This window comes from Pristis pectinata, chromosome 5 (genome assembly GCF_009764475.1).
Source record: "Pristis pectinata isolate sPriPec2 chromosome 5, sPriPec2.1.pri, whole genome shotgun sequence".
In the NCBI taxonomy this organism is placed as follows: Eukaryota; Metazoa; Chordata; class Chondrichthyes; order Rhinopristiformes; family Pristidae; genus Pristis; species Pristis pectinata.
In genome coordinates, this window is record NC_067409.1 from 36,837,421 (window position 1) to 36,856,015 (window position 18,595).

The 18,595-nt window shown below is 40.5% G+C and overlaps 1 protein-coding gene across 3 annotated transcripts in view; it reads right to left on the reverse strand.

The window, feature by feature from the left end:
- The window catches only part of crot (carnitine O-octanoyltransferase), a 45,939-nt gene that overhangs the window by 21,957 nt on the left and 5,387 nt on the right, over window positions 1-18,595 (reverse strand). For all 3 annotated transcript variants that reach the window (XM_052016412.1, XM_052016414.1, XM_052016413.1), the window contains 5 exons: window positions 7,205-7,343; window positions 5,577-5,701; window positions 2,651-2,832; window positions 1,909-2,033; window positions 1,207-1,315 (listed from right to left, as the gene is read on the reverse strand). In XM_052016412.1, the coding sequence (XP_051872372.1) occupies window positions 1,207-1,315; window positions 1,909-2,033; window positions 2,651-2,832; window positions 5,577-5,701; window positions 7,205-7,319 (656 nt within the window). In that variant the 5' untranslated portion in view covers window positions 7,320-7,343. The remainder of the gene's footprint in view (window positions 1-1,206; window positions 1,316-1,908; window positions 2,034-2,650; window positions 2,833-5,576; window positions 5,702-7,204; window positions 7,344-18,595) is intronic.

An 18,595-nucleotide genomic window follows, 5' to 3' on the forward strand; every position in this document is an offset into this window, starting at 1 on the left:
TAGCAGTTGAAAGGATGGTGACCAGTGATGGGAGTACTACATTTTAGATGCTCAAGAATCCCAAAGACCACAGTTATCTGAGATTTTAGGTGCTGGAAGAAATTAGAGACAGAGAGTGGCAAACACATGGATTTGAAAACAAGAATGGGAATTTTTCAACTGAGGCAGTGTTTAACTGGAAGCTAGTGTAGAGCAGCAATCACGCCAGTGCTAATGTGAATGGGATTTGGTGCGAGTTAGGCACAGCTAACAGAATTTAAATGATCTCAAGTTTTCATAGCGCAACAGAAGGGAGATTAGCCATAAGCTAGTTAGAATAGTCAAGTCTGGAGGTAACGAAAGGAATGAACGAGAGTTTCAGCTGCAGCTGAAGTAAGGCAGGGCTGGAGTCCAATACTTTTATGGGGATGGATATAATGAGATAGAACAGATATGATGCCCAAACTAAATTCATGGTCAACTATTAACTGCAAATGTTAAATGATACAAATATTCTGATATAAGCATGTATCAAATACATACTTCAGACCAAGAAGAAATATAGTGGACTTTTCAAATAACTAACTTATTTTTTCAGAAATTTTAAACAAATGAAGTAATATATGCTCACAGTGTGAAACTAAATCTAAATTGGATACCTCCCATTGTATTGTTCGTTACTTCATGCTAATCTGGACACAAGATTACAATTTTATCACAATAAAACAGAAATATATTTGACTCTATCTGAAAAATCAGTTAGAACCTCAGTCTACCACTTCATCCAAAAGATAGCACTCCAACAGTGCAACACACTCCAATTGCTGCATTGCCTGCCAATCTGAACTGTGCTCAAATCCCATGAATTTGTACCCACAACCTAGCGAGTCAGGGCAAGAATGCTACCACTGAACAACAATGTTAAAACAAAACCTCCAAGGACAAACCTACTTAATTCTAGAGATATTTAATGCCCTGCCTTGGCAAATCATAGGCTACAAAATAGTTAACCTCAACAATATTTTAAAAAGTCAAATTACAGCAGATGTTTGAGCATTATTGCTTATCAGTTATACTGTAACAATAATCCTTTATCATGAAGCTTTCATCACCTATCTTAAAAGTGCCTGGAAGTAGAGCTTAATGTTCACATTACAAAAGTCGAAGGTAAATCTAAAACAAAACAGTGAAGCATCTATGGTTTATTAAGAAAGAGCAAATAACCACCTGAACAACTCTGGCGGTGTAAGGATTTGATGGTCACACAGGGTATCAAAGACAAATGCTCGCCCACAACAAAGGACCACTAAATGCGAAGGGCATGGACCTTCAGCTTCTACATGGAAATGAAAAGGAACTGTTTAAACATGAGTCATTATTTCACAAACATTAAAAAGTACCAACAAAATAAACAGGGTTGTATTCATAACAACATGATCCACAGTTTAAAAGCTTAAAACCAGCAAATTACAATATACATTTTTTTATTTCTGAGCTATTTTACTTGAATTTTCCTAACTGTGGCTTTTGATAGAGAAGGCCCAAGTTATTATTTTTAATTAAATTATAATACTTTAGTCTTTTCAACAATTTAGTACTCTATTGTGTTTTAATTATTTCTTAAAAATAAGTTATGCAACTTTTTAAACATCTCTGAACGAGCAACCCTCTTCCCCTGCTTTCCCTTTTTCATGGTCCATTATGGGTGTTCTAGGGGCAATGCATCTGAGGCCCGGATGTCACCAAGACCTTGCGTAGCACTGTCTGGTTTCAGGATGCAGAAAGCTAGTGAGTTTGGCCCTTCGTAACCAGAGCAGCTGTGTGCAGGCAGCCAGAGATTTTGGGCAGCAGGATCTGACTCTATATTTACACCAGTAAGGAATCCAAATATTATCTGTTTTTGTATTTGTTTTTGAACAGAATAATTACCAGTTTTAAAGTAGCTGATAAGGGAATCTCTGGTTACTCCAGGTATTTTGCAGGTACTGTACAGCATACGAAATTGGTTCATATCTATTGGCACACCACCAGCTTTATGCACAGCCAAGCACTCCCTTGGGATAAAGAAACAAAAATAAAACATGATCGTCTTATATAAAATGTACGTGAACAACTACAGTGACAAAAAAAAACTGCTAAGATTTTTGAGCAGCACAACCTGTGGAAAATAAAAGCAATCATTTCCGTATACATCAATTTGACATTATAAACATGTAATACTGTTCATCATAATTCACCCTAAGGTATACAATCAATAAAAGGTAAATTCTATTATATGAAAATAAGCCATATTACATGTATATATAAATAACCATTGATAATTTCTGTAATATCTAATGACTTTCAGAGTATTGTGTGGAACAGTGGCCAAAATTAAATAACTGGGGGAACTAAATTTGATAAAAGCAATCAATATGCACTGTGTTTCAACTGCGAAGTAAACACAATAAACTCTAGAACAGGACATGCAAATCTGAATTTAAGCCCACCAAACTCCAAGATATTTCATTTGGAATTTAATTTCAACAAATATAATTCTACAACCTTAAAATACAAAATTATCCTTGAAGCAAATTCTTTCACCCACCCTAAAACTGTAATCAACTTTCTACTATCTTAGTGAACTTTTCAATATAACATGTGCTTTAAGTTTTTCTACTGTGCATCTTACTTTCTAAGTAGATTCCAAAACTGCAGTGTATAGTAAACAGATATCGCAGTTCGTTCAAGCTGTGTGCCTTCTTTTGGTGGCCAAAAATGTTCCAGGTAAGGAGCACAACCTCCAAAGTTTACATTCAACATTGATGGCATTCGGACCTCCAAATAGGCAGTGATTAGCCACCATTCCTCAAGCTGATCAAAAGACATAAAACATAAGTGGTCATCCTCTAAAATCTAAAAGTAAAGCACTCACACAGGCTGGTAAGATCAACCACAATTTGCAATTGATTTTTTCTAGACAGGAGCCTGAAGGAATACAACAGTATTTTATTCAGAAGATGTATTTTACTTGTAGGTTCAATTTATTGTACCAGAACAAGACGCTCAGCCTTACAGTCCAAGTTACATGACAGGCAAATACCTGGCCTGCTGAGTCCCTCCACCATCACAGTGTTTCTCAAATATAAACAATTAATGAAAATGTACCAAACAATGGCAAATTGACTGTTACAAAAAAACACTACTTCAATTCTATTCTAAAATCTTGTTTCTGGGTAAGTAAATAGCAGAAGGTGAGGTTCTATAAATTCCATTGTACCAAAAAAAAACATCTGATTCCATACAAAAGAAAATGCTGAAATGAAAATGAGTTGTTAGGATAGACGCTTCTCATAGTCAAATCCTTGAACAACGTTATTCTTAAAATTTGAAGTTAGTTGGAATAGCAGTGCAGGTCTCTGTAAACTTGCTTCACTTTCACTAACTTGGTACAAATATCACACTTGGTATACGGAATAAAAGAGGTAATTTGAAAACAAAATGACTCCCATAGATTGATTAAATAAAGTCCTGGACACCACACCACTGCAATGGGTTTTCTCCAGTTGCAGCAGCCAGAGCAGAGGGGAGGAGCTAACAGAATAGAGGTGTAGACTATTTTCTAAATGGGCAGTGAATTCAGAAATCGGAGGTGCAAAGGGACTTGAGTCCTAGTGCAGGATTCTCTAAAGGTTAACTTGCAGGTTGAGCAGGCACGGTAGTGTAGCAGTTAGCATAACGCTTTACAGTGCCAGCAACTCGGGTTCAATTCCAGCCGCTGTCTGTGAGGAGTTTATACGTTCTCCCCGTGTCTGCATGGGTTTCCTCCGGGTGCTCAGGTTTCCTCCCACATTCCAAAGACATATGGGTTAGGAGGTTGTGGGCATGCTATGTTGGCGCCGGAAGTATGGCGACACTTGTGGGCTGCCCCCAAAACACTCTAAGCAAAAAGATGTATTTCACTGTTTCAATGTACATGTGACTAATAAAGGTATCTAGTAAGGAAGGCAAATGCAATGTTAGCATTCATTTCAAGAGGACTAGAATATAAAAGCAAGGATGTAATGCTGAGGCTTTATAAGGTGTTGGTCAGACCACATTTTGAATATTGTGGGCAGTTTTGGGCCCCATATCTAAGAAAGGATATGCTGGCATTGGAGAGGGTCCAGAGGAGGTTTACAAGAATGATCCCAGGAGTGAAAGGGTCAACGTATGAGGAGCATTTGATGGTTCTGGGCCTGTACTTGCTGGAGTTTAGAAGGATGAAGGGGGATCTCTGAAACCTGCTGAATATTGAAAGGCCTGGATAAAGTGGACGTGGAGAGAATGTTTCCAGTAGTGGAAGAGTCTAGGGCCAGAGGGCACAGCCTCAGAATAGAAGGACATCCCTTTAGAACAGAGATGAGGAGGAATTGCTTTAGCCAGAGGGTGGTGAATCTGTGGAATTCATTGCCACAGATAGCTGTGGAGGCCAAGTCATTGGGTATGTTTAAAGTGAAGGTTGATAGGTTCTTGATTAGCAAGGGTGTCAAAGGTTATGGGGAGAAGGCAGGAGAATGAGGTTGAGGGAAAAATAATTCAGCCATGGCAGAACAAACTCAAAGGGCTGAATGGTCTAATTCTGCTCCTATGTCTTGTGGTTCAGGACAACATCACAGAATGGAGAAAGAGACCTTTGATTATGCATAGAGCAGAGTCCATTATGTCAACCTGTCACTGAGCAGAAGAACATAGGGTAGGAAGGCTCATTCAAGGTGATTTTTACATAATACCTAGCAGTCTAATGAAAAGTAAAGCAAGTGGCTTAAATAAAACAAAATGCTCAGGTCAGGCAGCATCTGTGGAGATAGAAACAAGTTAATAATTTAGGTTAATGTCTTCTCAGACTTGGGAAAAGTTAAAGGTAAAACAAATCTGAAGATGCAAAAATGGGGTGGGGGAGAGAGAAAACAAAGGAAAAACTCTGACAGGATGGAGAGCAGGAAAGATAAACAGCAAGAAGGATGAAGGAGCTGAGTAAAAGAGGGTGACACAGGCACTAGTGAACAATGAAAGATTGGGCTGGATGAGGTGCAAATTGGGGGGAAAATATGTGAAATTACCAGCAAAGAGAGGGAAGTGTTGGATGCTGGAGTTGTTAATTAACTTTGTTATACAACTTCAAAAAAAAGTCCAAACTTTAAGGGCCTGGTTAGAAGTTTATCTATTGTTCTTTGTGCTAATGCTGAGCTTTGAGACTGTTTTCAGTTTCTTGCACTGAGGATGGAGTGGGATAGAGAATTGAAATTTCCAGCATTTTTTGTTTTATTTCAGATATCCAGCATCCACAGTACTTTTACTTTGGATTCAGCTGGCTGGTCAGTCAACTCTGGATGCGAGGAGCTAGAAAAGAAAAATAAACATTAAGAATGGAAAGGAAAAAAAAGTAGGCTTAAAAGACACTTGCAGAACTGAGTAAAAAGAGAAAACGTTTCATGGGTGTATATAGTTGCACTTGATTAAAAATCTGCATACATTGTATATTCAATAAGTAAATTAGTTGAAGCCAACCATCCACACTACAACAATATTACTTCATTGTTACAGTAATACCAAACAGCATCTATGCTCCTGCTTACCCAGTTTCTCCTAACTTTGGCCCTCTCCAGAAGTTTTTGATGTAGATGTTTACCAATTCCTTGTCCAAATGCTGTAACAATTTCTGTAGTCCTTTGAAGTTCTTCTTCATTCAAAAATGGCTTCACTAAAACAATTATATTAGAAAAAATCAGCTGTGTAATTGCAGCTAAACAACACTGACATGCCTATATGTTATAGGGTATAACATATATTCACTGACTTAATGGTATGAAATGTATCATCTTTTTTTTAAAGAAATGGGACTACTGCCATTGTAAGTAGAGCTTGAAACTTAAAGAAACGTCTTTATAGCAAACAAAGATACTGTAGATCAATTATGGCCCAATATGGATAAAAATTCTTGGGGTTGCTAGCATATCTAGTTGAGGCAAACAGATGCTAAAATGAAAGAGTCAAATCTTAAAGACAGCGACATGCAAGTTCCACAAATCCAAATCAAAGATATGCTTTGAAGAAATAGGTCAATAGAACTAACTGTCCCACAGGTTGTGGCAATTCCCAATTCAGCATGTTCAGCCAGTCCATACAGTTGAGTAAAACATAAATTTCAAAGATGTTGTTATAAATATTATAATAACAAAAACTAAGAATCCAAAGACAAAGGCATTATTGCAACTTGTTGAAGCTGTTGCATCATGTGTAACTGAATGTGTAATAATGAAAATACTGTCTGGTGTCTTTTTTTTAGTTATACTAAAAAGAAATATAGAAACCAATGAGAGGTCTAAGTATTAAACATGTTAAAATCAATGAACAAATGTTATTCCCATTCCCTGCCTTAAAGCAACACACCATATCTCTGGTATAAGATCACAAAAGTGAATCAATTCTCAGGGTATTTCTACTTCATATTTGCTATTACAGTATATTTCAAAAATAATTAAAGTGCTTTTTAAACATGTGATGCAGAATGTCAGACAGGAGAGAGGCAGATCTTAAAATTCCTGCAATACAGAGAGGAATGCCAATGAGATAGCTCCAGTTCAAAAGTAATGAACAGTTCAGTTGAGCGTGAAGAGTGGTAATCTCTCTTACCAAACACAACTTGAATTACTGTAACCAAGAAAGCCATCAAGCGAGATAGTGATATGGTTAAAATAGCCCAATGACACATACTTTCCACACAAATACATGAAGAATACTCAATTAGGGTGGTTCATCTAGGAATCACTGGCAGCTGTGGAACCAGATGTCTTCCTGTGATAGGGCAAGGATGCTAGCTTTAGTGCAAGGACGGGGAGATCAAAAGCCCAGATTTGAAATTGGAAAATGAAATCTGATCAGGACAAACTAAAATATGAGGTAAATGAATTTATAATAAGTACTATTTTGTTACATCAAAATTAATGATATTCCCGTGTAGTTATTGACACGTAGCATTTAATTCTATCTTTGAGTTTTGACCTTGAGTGCAACTCTGAAAAGATTCGGCTTTTTATGTCACCCAGCGGTCGTCAGCTATAATATGGACAGAGTCGTACAGCAATACAGCACAGATACAGGCCCTTCAGCCCAACGAGTCCATGCCAACCAGGTGCCCACCCAGCTAGTCCCAATTTCCTGACATAAATAAAATTCTTCATAAACTATGATAATAATACTGTACCCGCATCCAAATATTTTGCTAAGGACTCCTCAAGGAATGGAACAGGCAAATGAGGTAAAGAATCTTGGTACTGGAATGTACGTTCTTCTTTAGATTCAAATATTTGATGTTCCATTTTTATCAACGTTTTAGCGGATTTCTAATAAGAACACAAAGGAATTGAAAAGTTATTCAATGTATAAAGACAATCCTTTCCACAAACTTGACAGTGCAATCTGCTGCAACACATATACTGCAGTACATAAAAGAATGCCTCAGATAACCATTGTTTTGCATAACTTTGATCTTCCTTACATTAAGAAAAATCAGAGCAGGGGAGGGACAAAGAGTAAGAAGCTACAGTGCAGAGGTTTTTGAAGGCAGTTTACTGACCAGAAGAAATTATCAGCATTTAAAGGTTTTAAAGAGAGGTCTAGAGGAAGTTTAAAATCATTCATAAAACCAATGCATATTTATGTGCAAGGTGGCAAATGTTATTCCTTTGTCCAAGAAAGGGAGTAGGGATAACCCTGGGAATTACAGAATAGTGAGTCTTACTTCAGTGGTGGGCAAATTATTGGAAAAGATTCTTAGGGACAGGATTTGTGACCATTTGGAAAAGCATAGTCTGATTAGGGATAGTCAGCATGGCTTTGTGAGGGGCAGGTCATGCCTCATGAGCCTGATTGAATTCTTTGAGGATGTGACAAAACACATTGAGGGGAGAGAAGTGGATGTGGACTTTAATAAGGTGTTTGATAAGATTCCCCATGATAGGCTCATTCAAAAAGTCAGGAGGCATAGGATCCAGGGAAACTTGGCTGTGTGGGTTCAGAATTGGCTTGTCCATAGAAGGCAGAGGGTGGTTGTAGAAGGAGCGTATTCTGCCTGGAGGTCGGTGACCAGTGGTGTTCCACAGGGATCTGTTCTGGGACCCCTGCTCTTTGTGACTTTTATAATTGACTTGGATTAGAATGTGGAAAGGTGGGTTAGTAAGTTTGCAGATGACATGAAGGTTGGTGGTGTTGTGGATAGTGTAGAACATTGTCGAGGGTTACAACGGGACATTGATAGGAGTTCAACCCAGAAAAGTGTGAAGTGATTCACTTTGGAAGGTCGAATTGGAAGGCAGAATACAGGGTTAATGGCAGGATTCTTAGCAGTGTGGAGGAACAGAGAGATCTTGGGGTCCAAGTCCATAGATCCCTCAAAGTTGCCGCGTAAGTTGATAGGGTTGTTAAGAAGGCGAGTGGTGTGTTGGCCTTCATTACTCGGGAGATTGAGTTCAAGAGCCGTGAGGTAATGTTACAGCTCAATAAACCCTGGTTAGACCACATTGGAATATTGTGTTCAGTTCTGGTCGCCTCATTATAGGAAGGATGTGGAAGCTTTAGAGAGGGTGCAGAGGAGATTTACCAGGATGCTACCTGGATTGGAGAGCATGTCTTATGAGGATAGTTTGAGCAAGCTAGGGCTTTTCTCTTTGGAGCGAAGGAGGATGAGAGGTGACATGACAGAGGTGTACAAGATGATTAGAGGCATAGATTGAGTGGACAGCCAGAAACTTTTTCCCAGGACAGAAATGGCTAACATGAGGGGACATAATTTTATGGTGATTGGAGGAAACTACAGGGGGGATATCAGAGGCAAGTTTTTTTTTAACACACAGTGAGTGGTGGGTGCGTGGAATGCCCTGCCAGGGGTGCTGGTAGAGGTAGATACATCAGGGACATTTAAGAGACTCTTAGATAGGCACATGGATGATAGAAAAATGGAGGGCAACGTGGGAGGGAATGGTTAGATTGGAAGACTTTCAAAGAGATTTTTCACGGTGCTCAACAAAAATATCTTCCAGTTAAAAGCAAGGAGATTAAGGGTGGGGAGACCTAGCCTTGGATAACTAAGGAAATAAAAGAAGGCATCAGGCTAAAAGCTCATGCATACAAAGTCGCCAAGAGTAGTGGGAAACTGGAAGATTGGGAAAACTTTAAAAAGCAACAAAGAACCACTAAGCAAGCAATAAGGAAAGGAAAGAAGGGTAGATTATGAAAGCAAGCTAGCACAAAATTTAAGAACAAGTAGTAAAAGTTTTTATAATTATATAAAGTGGAAAAGGGTGGCTAAAGTGAATGTAGGTCCCTTGGAAGAAGAGAAGGGGGAATTCATACTGGGTAATGTGGAAATGGCCAAAGCCTTGAACGATTATTTTGTGTCGGTCTTCACGATGGAGGACATGTCTAACATGCCAAATAGAGACATTATAGATATGATGGGAGGTGAGGACCTTGATACAATTGCTGTCACTAAAGAGGTAGTGATGAGCAAACTAGTGGGCCTAAAGGTAGACAAGTCCCCTGGTTCTGACGGGATGTATCCCAGGGTACTGAAAGAAATGGCGGAAGTTATAGTGGAGGCATTTATGATAATTTACCAAAATTTTATGGACTCTGGACAGGTCCCAGCAGATTAGAAGATGGCGAATGTCAGGTCAATGTTTAAAAAAGGATATAGGCAAAAGGCAGGTAACTATAGGCCAGTTAGCTTGATGTCTGTAGTCAGGAAAATTCTTGAAGCTATCATTAAGGAAGAAATAGTGAGACATCTGGATAGAAGTGTCCATCAGGCAAACACAGCATGGATTCAGAAAGGGCAGGTCCTGTTTGACAAACTTACTGGAGTTCTTTGAGGATATAATGAGCACAGTGGATAGAGGTGGATATTGTATACTTGGATTTCCAGAAGGCGTTCGCTAAGGTGCCGCATAAAAGACTTATCCATAAGATAAGCATGCATGGAGTTGGTGGTAATGTATTAGCATGGATAGAGGATTGGTTAACCAATAGAAGGCAGAAAGTTGGGATAAATGGGTATTTCTCTGGTTAGTAACCAGTGGTGAGAGGGGTGCTGCAGGGGATGGTGCTGTGTCCACAACTGCTCACGATATACATTAATGATTTGGAAGAGGAGACCGAGTGTAGCGTATATAAGTTCACTCATAACACTAAATTGAACGGAAAAGCAAATTGTGCAGAGGATGCAGAGAGCCTGCAGAGAGTTATAGATAGGTTAAGTGAGTGGGCAACGGTCTGGCAGATATAGTATAATGTTGATAAATGTGAGGTCATCCACCTTGGAAGGTAAAATAGAAGATCAGATTATTATTTAATTGGTGAAAGATTGTGGCATGCTGTTGTGCAGAGGGACTTGGGAGTGCTTGTGCATGAGTCACAAAAGGTTGGTTTGCAGGTGCAACAGGTTATCAAGAAGGCAAATGAAATGCTGGCCTTCATCGCTAGACGGATTCAATTTAAGAACAGGGAGGTAATGTTGCACCTGTACAGGTACTGGTGAGACTGCACCTGGAGTGCTGCAATGCAGTTCTGGTCTCCTTACTTGAGGAAAGATATACTGGCTTTGGAGGCAGTGCAGAGGAGGTTCACCAGGTTGATTCCAGAGATGAGGGAGTTAGCCTGTGAGGAGAGATTGAGTCGTCTGGGACTATACTCACTGGAACTCAGAAGAATGAGAGGGGATCTTGTAGAAATGTATAAAATAATGAAAGGGATAGATAAAATAGAGGCATGAAGGTTGTTTCCACTGGTAGGTGAGACTAGAACTAGGGGACATAGCCTCAAGATTCAGGGGAGTAAATTTAGGACAGAGATGAGAAGAAACTGCTTTTCCTAGAGAGTAGTGAATCTGTGGAATTCTCTGCCCAGGGAAGCAGTGGAGGCTACCTCACTAAATATATTTTAGATGCAGTTAGATATATTTTTGCATAGTAGGGCAATTGAGGGTTATGGGGAAAAGGCAGGTAGATGGATCTGAGTCCATGGCCAGATCAGCCATGATCTTATTGAATGGCAGAGCAGGCTCGATGGGCCAGATGGCCTACTCCTGCTCCTATTTCTTATGTTCTTATGTAAATCTTAGGAAGCTGGGATCAAACAGAGCACTTGAGAATTATAAAGAAGCCAGGAAGGAATAAGAAGAGAATTAGGAAGGTCAGAAGGAGCCATGAAAAGTCCTTGGCAAGTAGGATTAAAGAGGATTCCAAGGATTTCTATACATACATCAAGAGCAAGAGGATAACTAGGGAGAGGGTAGGACCACTCAAGGATAAAGGAGGGAACGTGCTTGGAAGTGGAGGATGTGGGTGGGGTCCTTAATGAGTACTTTGCATCAGTATTTACCAAGAAGGACGTGGAGGATGGGGAGATCAGCGTGGAGCATGCTAATATGCTAGAGCATTTCGAGATAAAGGAGGAGGTAGTGTTTGGTCTCTGAAAAACATTAAGGTGGATAAGGCCCCAGGGCTTGATGGGATATACCCCAAGTTACTGAGAGAAGCAAGTGTCACAAAACCAGCAACAAAAGAAACACACTGAGCATGATTCAGTGTTAAAAACTATTTTATTAATCACTACTTATGATAATACGTAAAATAAAAGTAAAAATGTTAGTATGTTAGAATTCAAAAATGTTAAACCTCGAACGTTAACCCCAAAACTAAACTCTTCGTGTGTGTGTGTGACAAAGTCCAAAACTCCCAGTTCCGGAATGGTTCTTAAAGTTCAGTTCCGCAAGCCATAAGGTGAAACATGAGCAAGGGCTTCTTCAACAACCACCGTTGTCTGAAGATAAGATGTAGATGTAGAAAAACAGAGAGAGAGTACATACGAAATCCAAATGTTCCACGATGGAACCCAAACGACACTTCAGTGTTTACTCGGTAGTGACTTCCTCACCCCGAAAAGCATCCGAACCGTGGTCGTCCACACACAAATACCTGTTTCCTTCTACAGGTCAGCAACAAAGTGAACTCCACCGGATTACTTCCAACTTCCATACATGGATTTCAGTGGCAAACACAGTTATTATTTCTCATCCATCGATAGAGAAAACAAGCAGGCTGGTGTCTCTCTCCCTTCTCTCTCTCTCCTTCTTCTTCTTCTTATTTCTTCAACAACGTCATTACGTCCTTTATCTTCTATTGACGTAAGCATGCCCCACACACACATACACACACACTCTCTATCTTAAAGGGACTTTCACTGAGTCCATAACACAAGAGATGAGATTGCTGGAGCCTTGACCAATATCTTTATGTCCTCTCTAGCCACAGGTGAGATCCTGGAGGACTGGCGAGTAGCTAATGTTGTTGCACTATTCAAGAAGGGAAACAGGGATAATCCTGGTAATTATAGACCGGTGATTCTCACGGCAGTGGTAGGGAAGTTACTGCAGAGGATTCTTAGGGGTAGGATTTATAAGCAATTGGAAAACCACAGCCTAATTAGGGACAGTCAGCACGGCTTTGTGAAGGGCAAGTCATGCCGTACTAACTTGATTGAGTTTTTTTACGAGGTGACGAGGGTGATTGATGAAGGTAGAGCTGTGGATGTTGTCTACATGGATTTTAGTGAGGCGTTTGACAAGGTCCCTCACAGGAGACTCACCCAGAAGATTAAGATGCATGGGATCCACGGTGAATTGGCCATTTGGATTCAGAACTGGCTTGCCCATAGAAGACAGAGTGTAGTGGTCAATGGGACTTATCTTAGCTGGAGGTCTGTGACTAGTGGTGTTCCTCAGGGATCCGTACTGGAACCTCTGCTGTTTGTGATGTATATAAATGACCTGGATGAAAATGTACATGGGTGGGTAAGTTTGCAGATGAGACAAAGATTGGTAGTGTTGTGGATAGCGTAGAAGACTGGCAAAGGATACAACGGGATGTAGATTAGTTGCAGACATGGATGGAGAAATGGCCGATGGAGTTCAACCTGGTGAAATGTGAAGTGTTGCACTTTGGGAGATCAAATGTGAAGAGACAGTACACTGTTAATGACAAGACTCTTAACAGTGTTGATGAGCAGAGGGATCTTAGGGTCCAAATTCATAGCTCCCTGAAAGTGGCTACACAGGTTGATAGGGCAGTAAAGAAGGCATATGGTATGCTTGCCTTCATTAGTCAAGGAATTGAGTTCCAGAGTCAGGAAGTTATTTTGCAGCTTTATAAAACTTTAGTTAGGCTGCATCTGGAGTACTGCATTCAGTTCTGGTCGCCTCATTATAGGAAGGATGTTGAGGCTTTGGAGAGGGTGCAGAAGAGGTTTATAAGAAGCTCTTAGATAGGCACATGAATGTGAGGGAAATGGTAGTATATGGACATTGTGCAGGCAGAAGGGATTATTTTAGTTGGGCATTTTATTACTAATGTAATTGGTTTGGCACAACATTGTGGGCCAAAGGGCCTGTTCCTGTGCTGTACTATTCCATGTTCTAGGTTCTAAATAAATAGTGCAAAAAAGGAATAATGAGGTAGTATTCATGGACCGTTCAGAAATCTGATAGCAGAGGGGAAGAAGCTGTTCTAAATTGTTGAGTGTGGGTCTTCAGGCTCCTGCACCTCCTCCCAGATGGTAGTAATGAGAAGAGAGCATGTCCTGGATGGTGAGGGTGCTTAGTGATGGATGCTGCCTTCTTGAGGCACCGCCTCTTGAAGATATCCTCAGTGGTGGAGAGGGTTGTGCCTGTGATGGAGCTGACTGAGTGTACAACCCTCTTCAGCCTCTTGCGATCCTGTGCATTAGAGCCTCCATACCAGGCCATGATGCAACCAGTCAGAATGCTCTCCAGCATACATCTATAGAAATTTGGAAGAGTCTTTAGTGACATACCAAATATCCTCAAACTCCTAATGAAATAGAGCTGCTGGCATGCCTTCTTCATGATTGCATCAATGTGTTGGGCCCAGGATAGATCTTCTGAGATGTTGACACCCAGGAACTTAAAGCTGCTCACCCTTTTCACCACTGACCCCTCAATGAGGACTGATGTCTGTTCTCCAAACTTCCCCTTCCTGAAGTCCACAATCAATTCCTCACTCTTGCTGACCTTGAGTGCAAGGTGGTTGTTGTGACGCTAATCAACCAGCTGATCTATCTCACTCCTGTATGCCTCCTCATCGCCATCTGAAATTTTACCAACAACAGTGGTGTCAACTGCAAATTTATGTGGCGTTTGAGATGTGCTCAGCCACACAGTCATGAGTACAGTGTAGAGCAGTGGGCTAAGCACGCATCCTTGAGGAGTGCCTGTGTTAATTGTCGGTGAGGAGGAGATGTTATTACCGATCTGCACTGACTGTGGTCTCCCAATGAGGAGGTTGAGGATCCTGTTGCAGAGGGAGGTACAGAGGCCCAGGTCTAGAGGCTTGGTGATTAATAATGAGCAGATGATGGTATTGAATGCTGAGCTGTAACTGACAAACAGCAGCCTCATGTATGTTTTGCTTTTGTCTAGGTGCCCCAAAGCTGAGTGAAGAGTCAGTGAGATTGCATCCACTATAGACCTGTTGCAGTGGTGGGCGAGTTGCAGTGGGTCCAGGTCCTTGCTCCGGTAGGAGTTAATTCTAGCCAGAACTAACCTCTCGAAGCACTTCATTATGGTAGATGTGAGTGCTACTGGGCAATAGTCATTGAGGCAGCTCAGCTTGCTCTTCTTGGGCACTGGTATGATTGCAACAACTGATGAAGAAATACTGTATTCAATTCGAGAATTCCGTGCAACTGCAGGAGATGCAACATCTGCTCTTTAATCTTCTCCCATTTCATGGTCCAAACACTTTTTCCATGTGACACAGTGATTTAGTAAAATTTTGATCAACTTAGCATATTACATGTATTGCCCATCATGTGCTCTCTACATCAGGGAGGTTCATATACAGAGTGGGTGACCACTTTACAGAACATCTCTGTTGAGTCTTGTTACGAACCAGCAACAAAAGAAACACACTGAGTCATGATTCAGTGTTAAAAACTACTTTATTAATAACTACTTATGATATTAAGAAAAATAAAAGTAAAAATGTTAGAAGTAAAAATGTTAAACCTTGAACATTAACCCCAAAAACTAAACTTGTTGTGTGTGTGGCAAAGTCCCAAATTCCAAGTCCAGGAATGGTTCTTAAAGTTCAGTTCAGCAAGCCATAAGGTGAAACATGAGCAAAGGCTTCTTCAACAACCACCGTTGTCTGAAGATAAGACGTAGATGTAGAGAACATAGAGAGAGTAATTACAAAATCCAAATGTTCCACGATGGAACCCAAACGACACCTCAGTGTTTACTCAGTAGTGATGTCCTCACCCCGAAAAGCATCCGAATTGTGGTCGTCCACACAAATACCTGTTTCCCTCTACAGGTCAGCAACAAAGTGAACTCCACCGGATTACTCCCAATTTCCATACGTGGATTGTAGTAACAGACACAGTTACTCATCCATCGATAGAGAAAACTAGCAGGCTGGTGTCTCTCTCCCTTTTCTCTCTCTCTCTTCTCTGACTGACTTCTTCAACAACGTCATTACGTCCTTTATCTTCTGTTGACGTAAGCACACCACACACACACACGCTACTAGCTCTATCTTAAAGGGACATTCACCGAGTCCGTAACAGTCTGCAAACATTACCCTGAATTTTCACTCATCTGTCACTTTAACTTTCCAGTCACTGACACTCTGATCTCTGCCTCCTACACCTTTCCAATTGAAGTTCCAACTAAGTTTGAGGAGCAGTACTTCATCAATGAGTCATAGAGTCAGAGAGATATAGCACAGAATCAGGCCCTTCAGCCCACCGAGTCTCCACTTACCATTGAGCACCCATTTACACTAATCCCACATTCTCATTAACTCCCCCCAGATTTTACCCCTCACTTACACCAGGGTCAATTTATAGTGGCTAATTAATTTATAGTGCATGTCTAAGGGATGTGGGAGGAAAGCTGAGCACCCAGAAGAAACCCTCATGGTCACGGGGAGAACACCGGATTGAACCCTGGTTTCTGGCAGCACGAAGCAGCAGCTCTACCAGCTGTGCCACTGTGCTGCCCATCATACAACCTGTTTGTTTCCAACAATTCTCAGGGCGGCAATGGGAGCATATCGGTTAGTGTGATGCTATTACAGCACCAGCGATCGAGGTTCAATTCCCGCCGCTGTAAGGAGTTTGTACGTTCTCCCAGTGACTGCGTAGATTTCCTCCGGGTTCTCTGGTTTCCTCCCACATTCCAAAGACGTACGGGTTAGTAGGTTAATATGGGTGTAATTGGGAGGTGCAGCTCGTTGGGCCAGAAAGGCCTGTTACTGTGCTATATAAAAGTATCCAATAAAGTAAAGTAATTCCAAATTATTGTAAAAACTAATCCATATTAACTGTTTCTCTCACCAGATACTGTCCAACCTGCTGAGTATTACCAGTGCTTTATGGCATAATATTATCTGCCATGTTTTGCCTTTAAATTCAAGGAATAGGTGTAAATGTACACTGGGCACAAAAAATGTCAGAAAACCATAAGCAGCAGTCAAGGGTCAGATCAAAATGGATGCTGAAAACTCTGATAATTTTAAGAACCTAGAGAAGATAACTATAAAATGGGTTAACACAGACAATTATTCAGTTTTGGCATTAAATTCAGTTCAACTTTCCTCATGTGTCAAATGGTGCCATAGCAATGTGGCATATCTCACCACATTGTGAGAGGAGTTAGAGGAGACATTTCATTTTCTTAAAATTAATATACAAGCATAAGAAGAATGAAAATAAGAGGACAGAAACTTTTGCGAGGGCAGTAAAAAAACAAGACAAACAGAAGTTTCAAAACATTTAATATATAACTAATAAGTTACCCTTTAATCCATTTATTGGCAGTTGAAGAAGGTCATGACAACTACAACCCAGCATTCATACATATTTAATGTAATGGAATATACCAAGGCATTTAGCAAGATTATTATAAAACAAAATTTGACACCAAGTCACAGAAAGACGACCAACAGCTTGATTGAAAAGATAGATTTTAAGAAGAAAGTGGCATGAAGTTTTAAGTGAGGGTATTCCAGAGCTTACGCTGTAGGTAATAAACACGGTGCTACCAATGACTGGCAAACAAAAAATTAGGAATGTGCCGGAATTAGAAAACAGCAGGGATCTAGAAGGCTTGTAAGGCTGAAAGAATATGCAGAGAAGATTGGGGGGTGGGGGGGGGTTGGGGGGTGGTTCAGTGGTGAGACTATGGAACAATGCAAACAGGTTGAGCATTTTAAAATTGAGGTGTTATGTGAATGGGAGCCATTGTAACTTAGCCATCACAGGCATACTAGAGTGAAGAAGGCTCAGAGCAAATTAAGATCCCAGCAAAGGGTTTTGCATAAGCATGCTAATGCAAGGTAGAAGATGAGAGGTCAATCAGGAAAGACTAGGATCTTGGCAGCAGATGAGTTGATTTGGAGACAGACCTAGGCATCATTACAGAGGCAGAAACAGGTAGTTTCATTTACAAAGTGGACATACACAAAAATGCATTTTTTTTTAGAATAAGATTAGAAATTATCTGGATCGGTTTCAGACAATTTCCTGGATAGGGATGGGGGCCAGGTTACTGTATTGTTAATAGGGACTAAAGACAATAGCTTCAATCTTCCTAGTATTTAGCATAGAAAATTTTTGTTCAATATCTAATGTCAATAGCAATGACAAAGCTGAGACAGTTGAGTGGTCCACTGCTAAGGGGAACATCTGGATGAAATATACATTGGGACGAAGAAGAAGAGATCCACCGTAAACCTGATGCAAAGGTTGGCAATGGGATGAAGACTGCAGGTTCCAAAGAACATCCTTCATCTCATTATGCTGTGCCAAAAAACAAATCTGTGGATTTCAGACAGAATTGACGGAAGGATTGGAGGGTAATAACATGATCAAAAACTCTGAATATAGAGCAGGGGCTAGTGATTGGATGGTAATTAGCAAGGATGTTGGTGTTGTGGGTGGGTTTCATTTGCATTTTTCCTTCCTTCATGTAAAAACTCAGATTTGGCAAAATTAATCATATAAAGGGCAAGACCAGAGAAGTGAGATCAACTTCAATTGCTGTTTTGTGGAGGAGCGAAGCCAGGGGATTTCTTTATATACTTGGATTAAGTATGAATAATGATCTAGTTTAGCAACCATGCTTGTGCCCCAACAATGCTTGATAAGGTCCAGTCAAATCTGGTGGTGGATTATTAAACCAGCTTTCACACTACATCCTTTGGTCCACAGTTTCAAAGATGAGAGAAACAGTATGGGGAATTACTACAATGAGGTAGGAGTAACAGCTTTTTTGGGGGGAAGCATCAGAAGTACAAGGTTTGGAGCAAATCTGATTCAACCTGTCAGTAGATCATGATTAATGAGCCAGAAGATGGATGGAACTTGCAAGGCACTTTAAATGTTTTTCCCACCTCCCCTATCCACCCACCACCCCCCCCCCCCACACCAAGTATTTGAATTAGAGGAATGTGGATGGAGAAAAAAAAACAAATTGATCAGAAAATGCCTTGTTATTAATAGTTACAAGTACAGAACG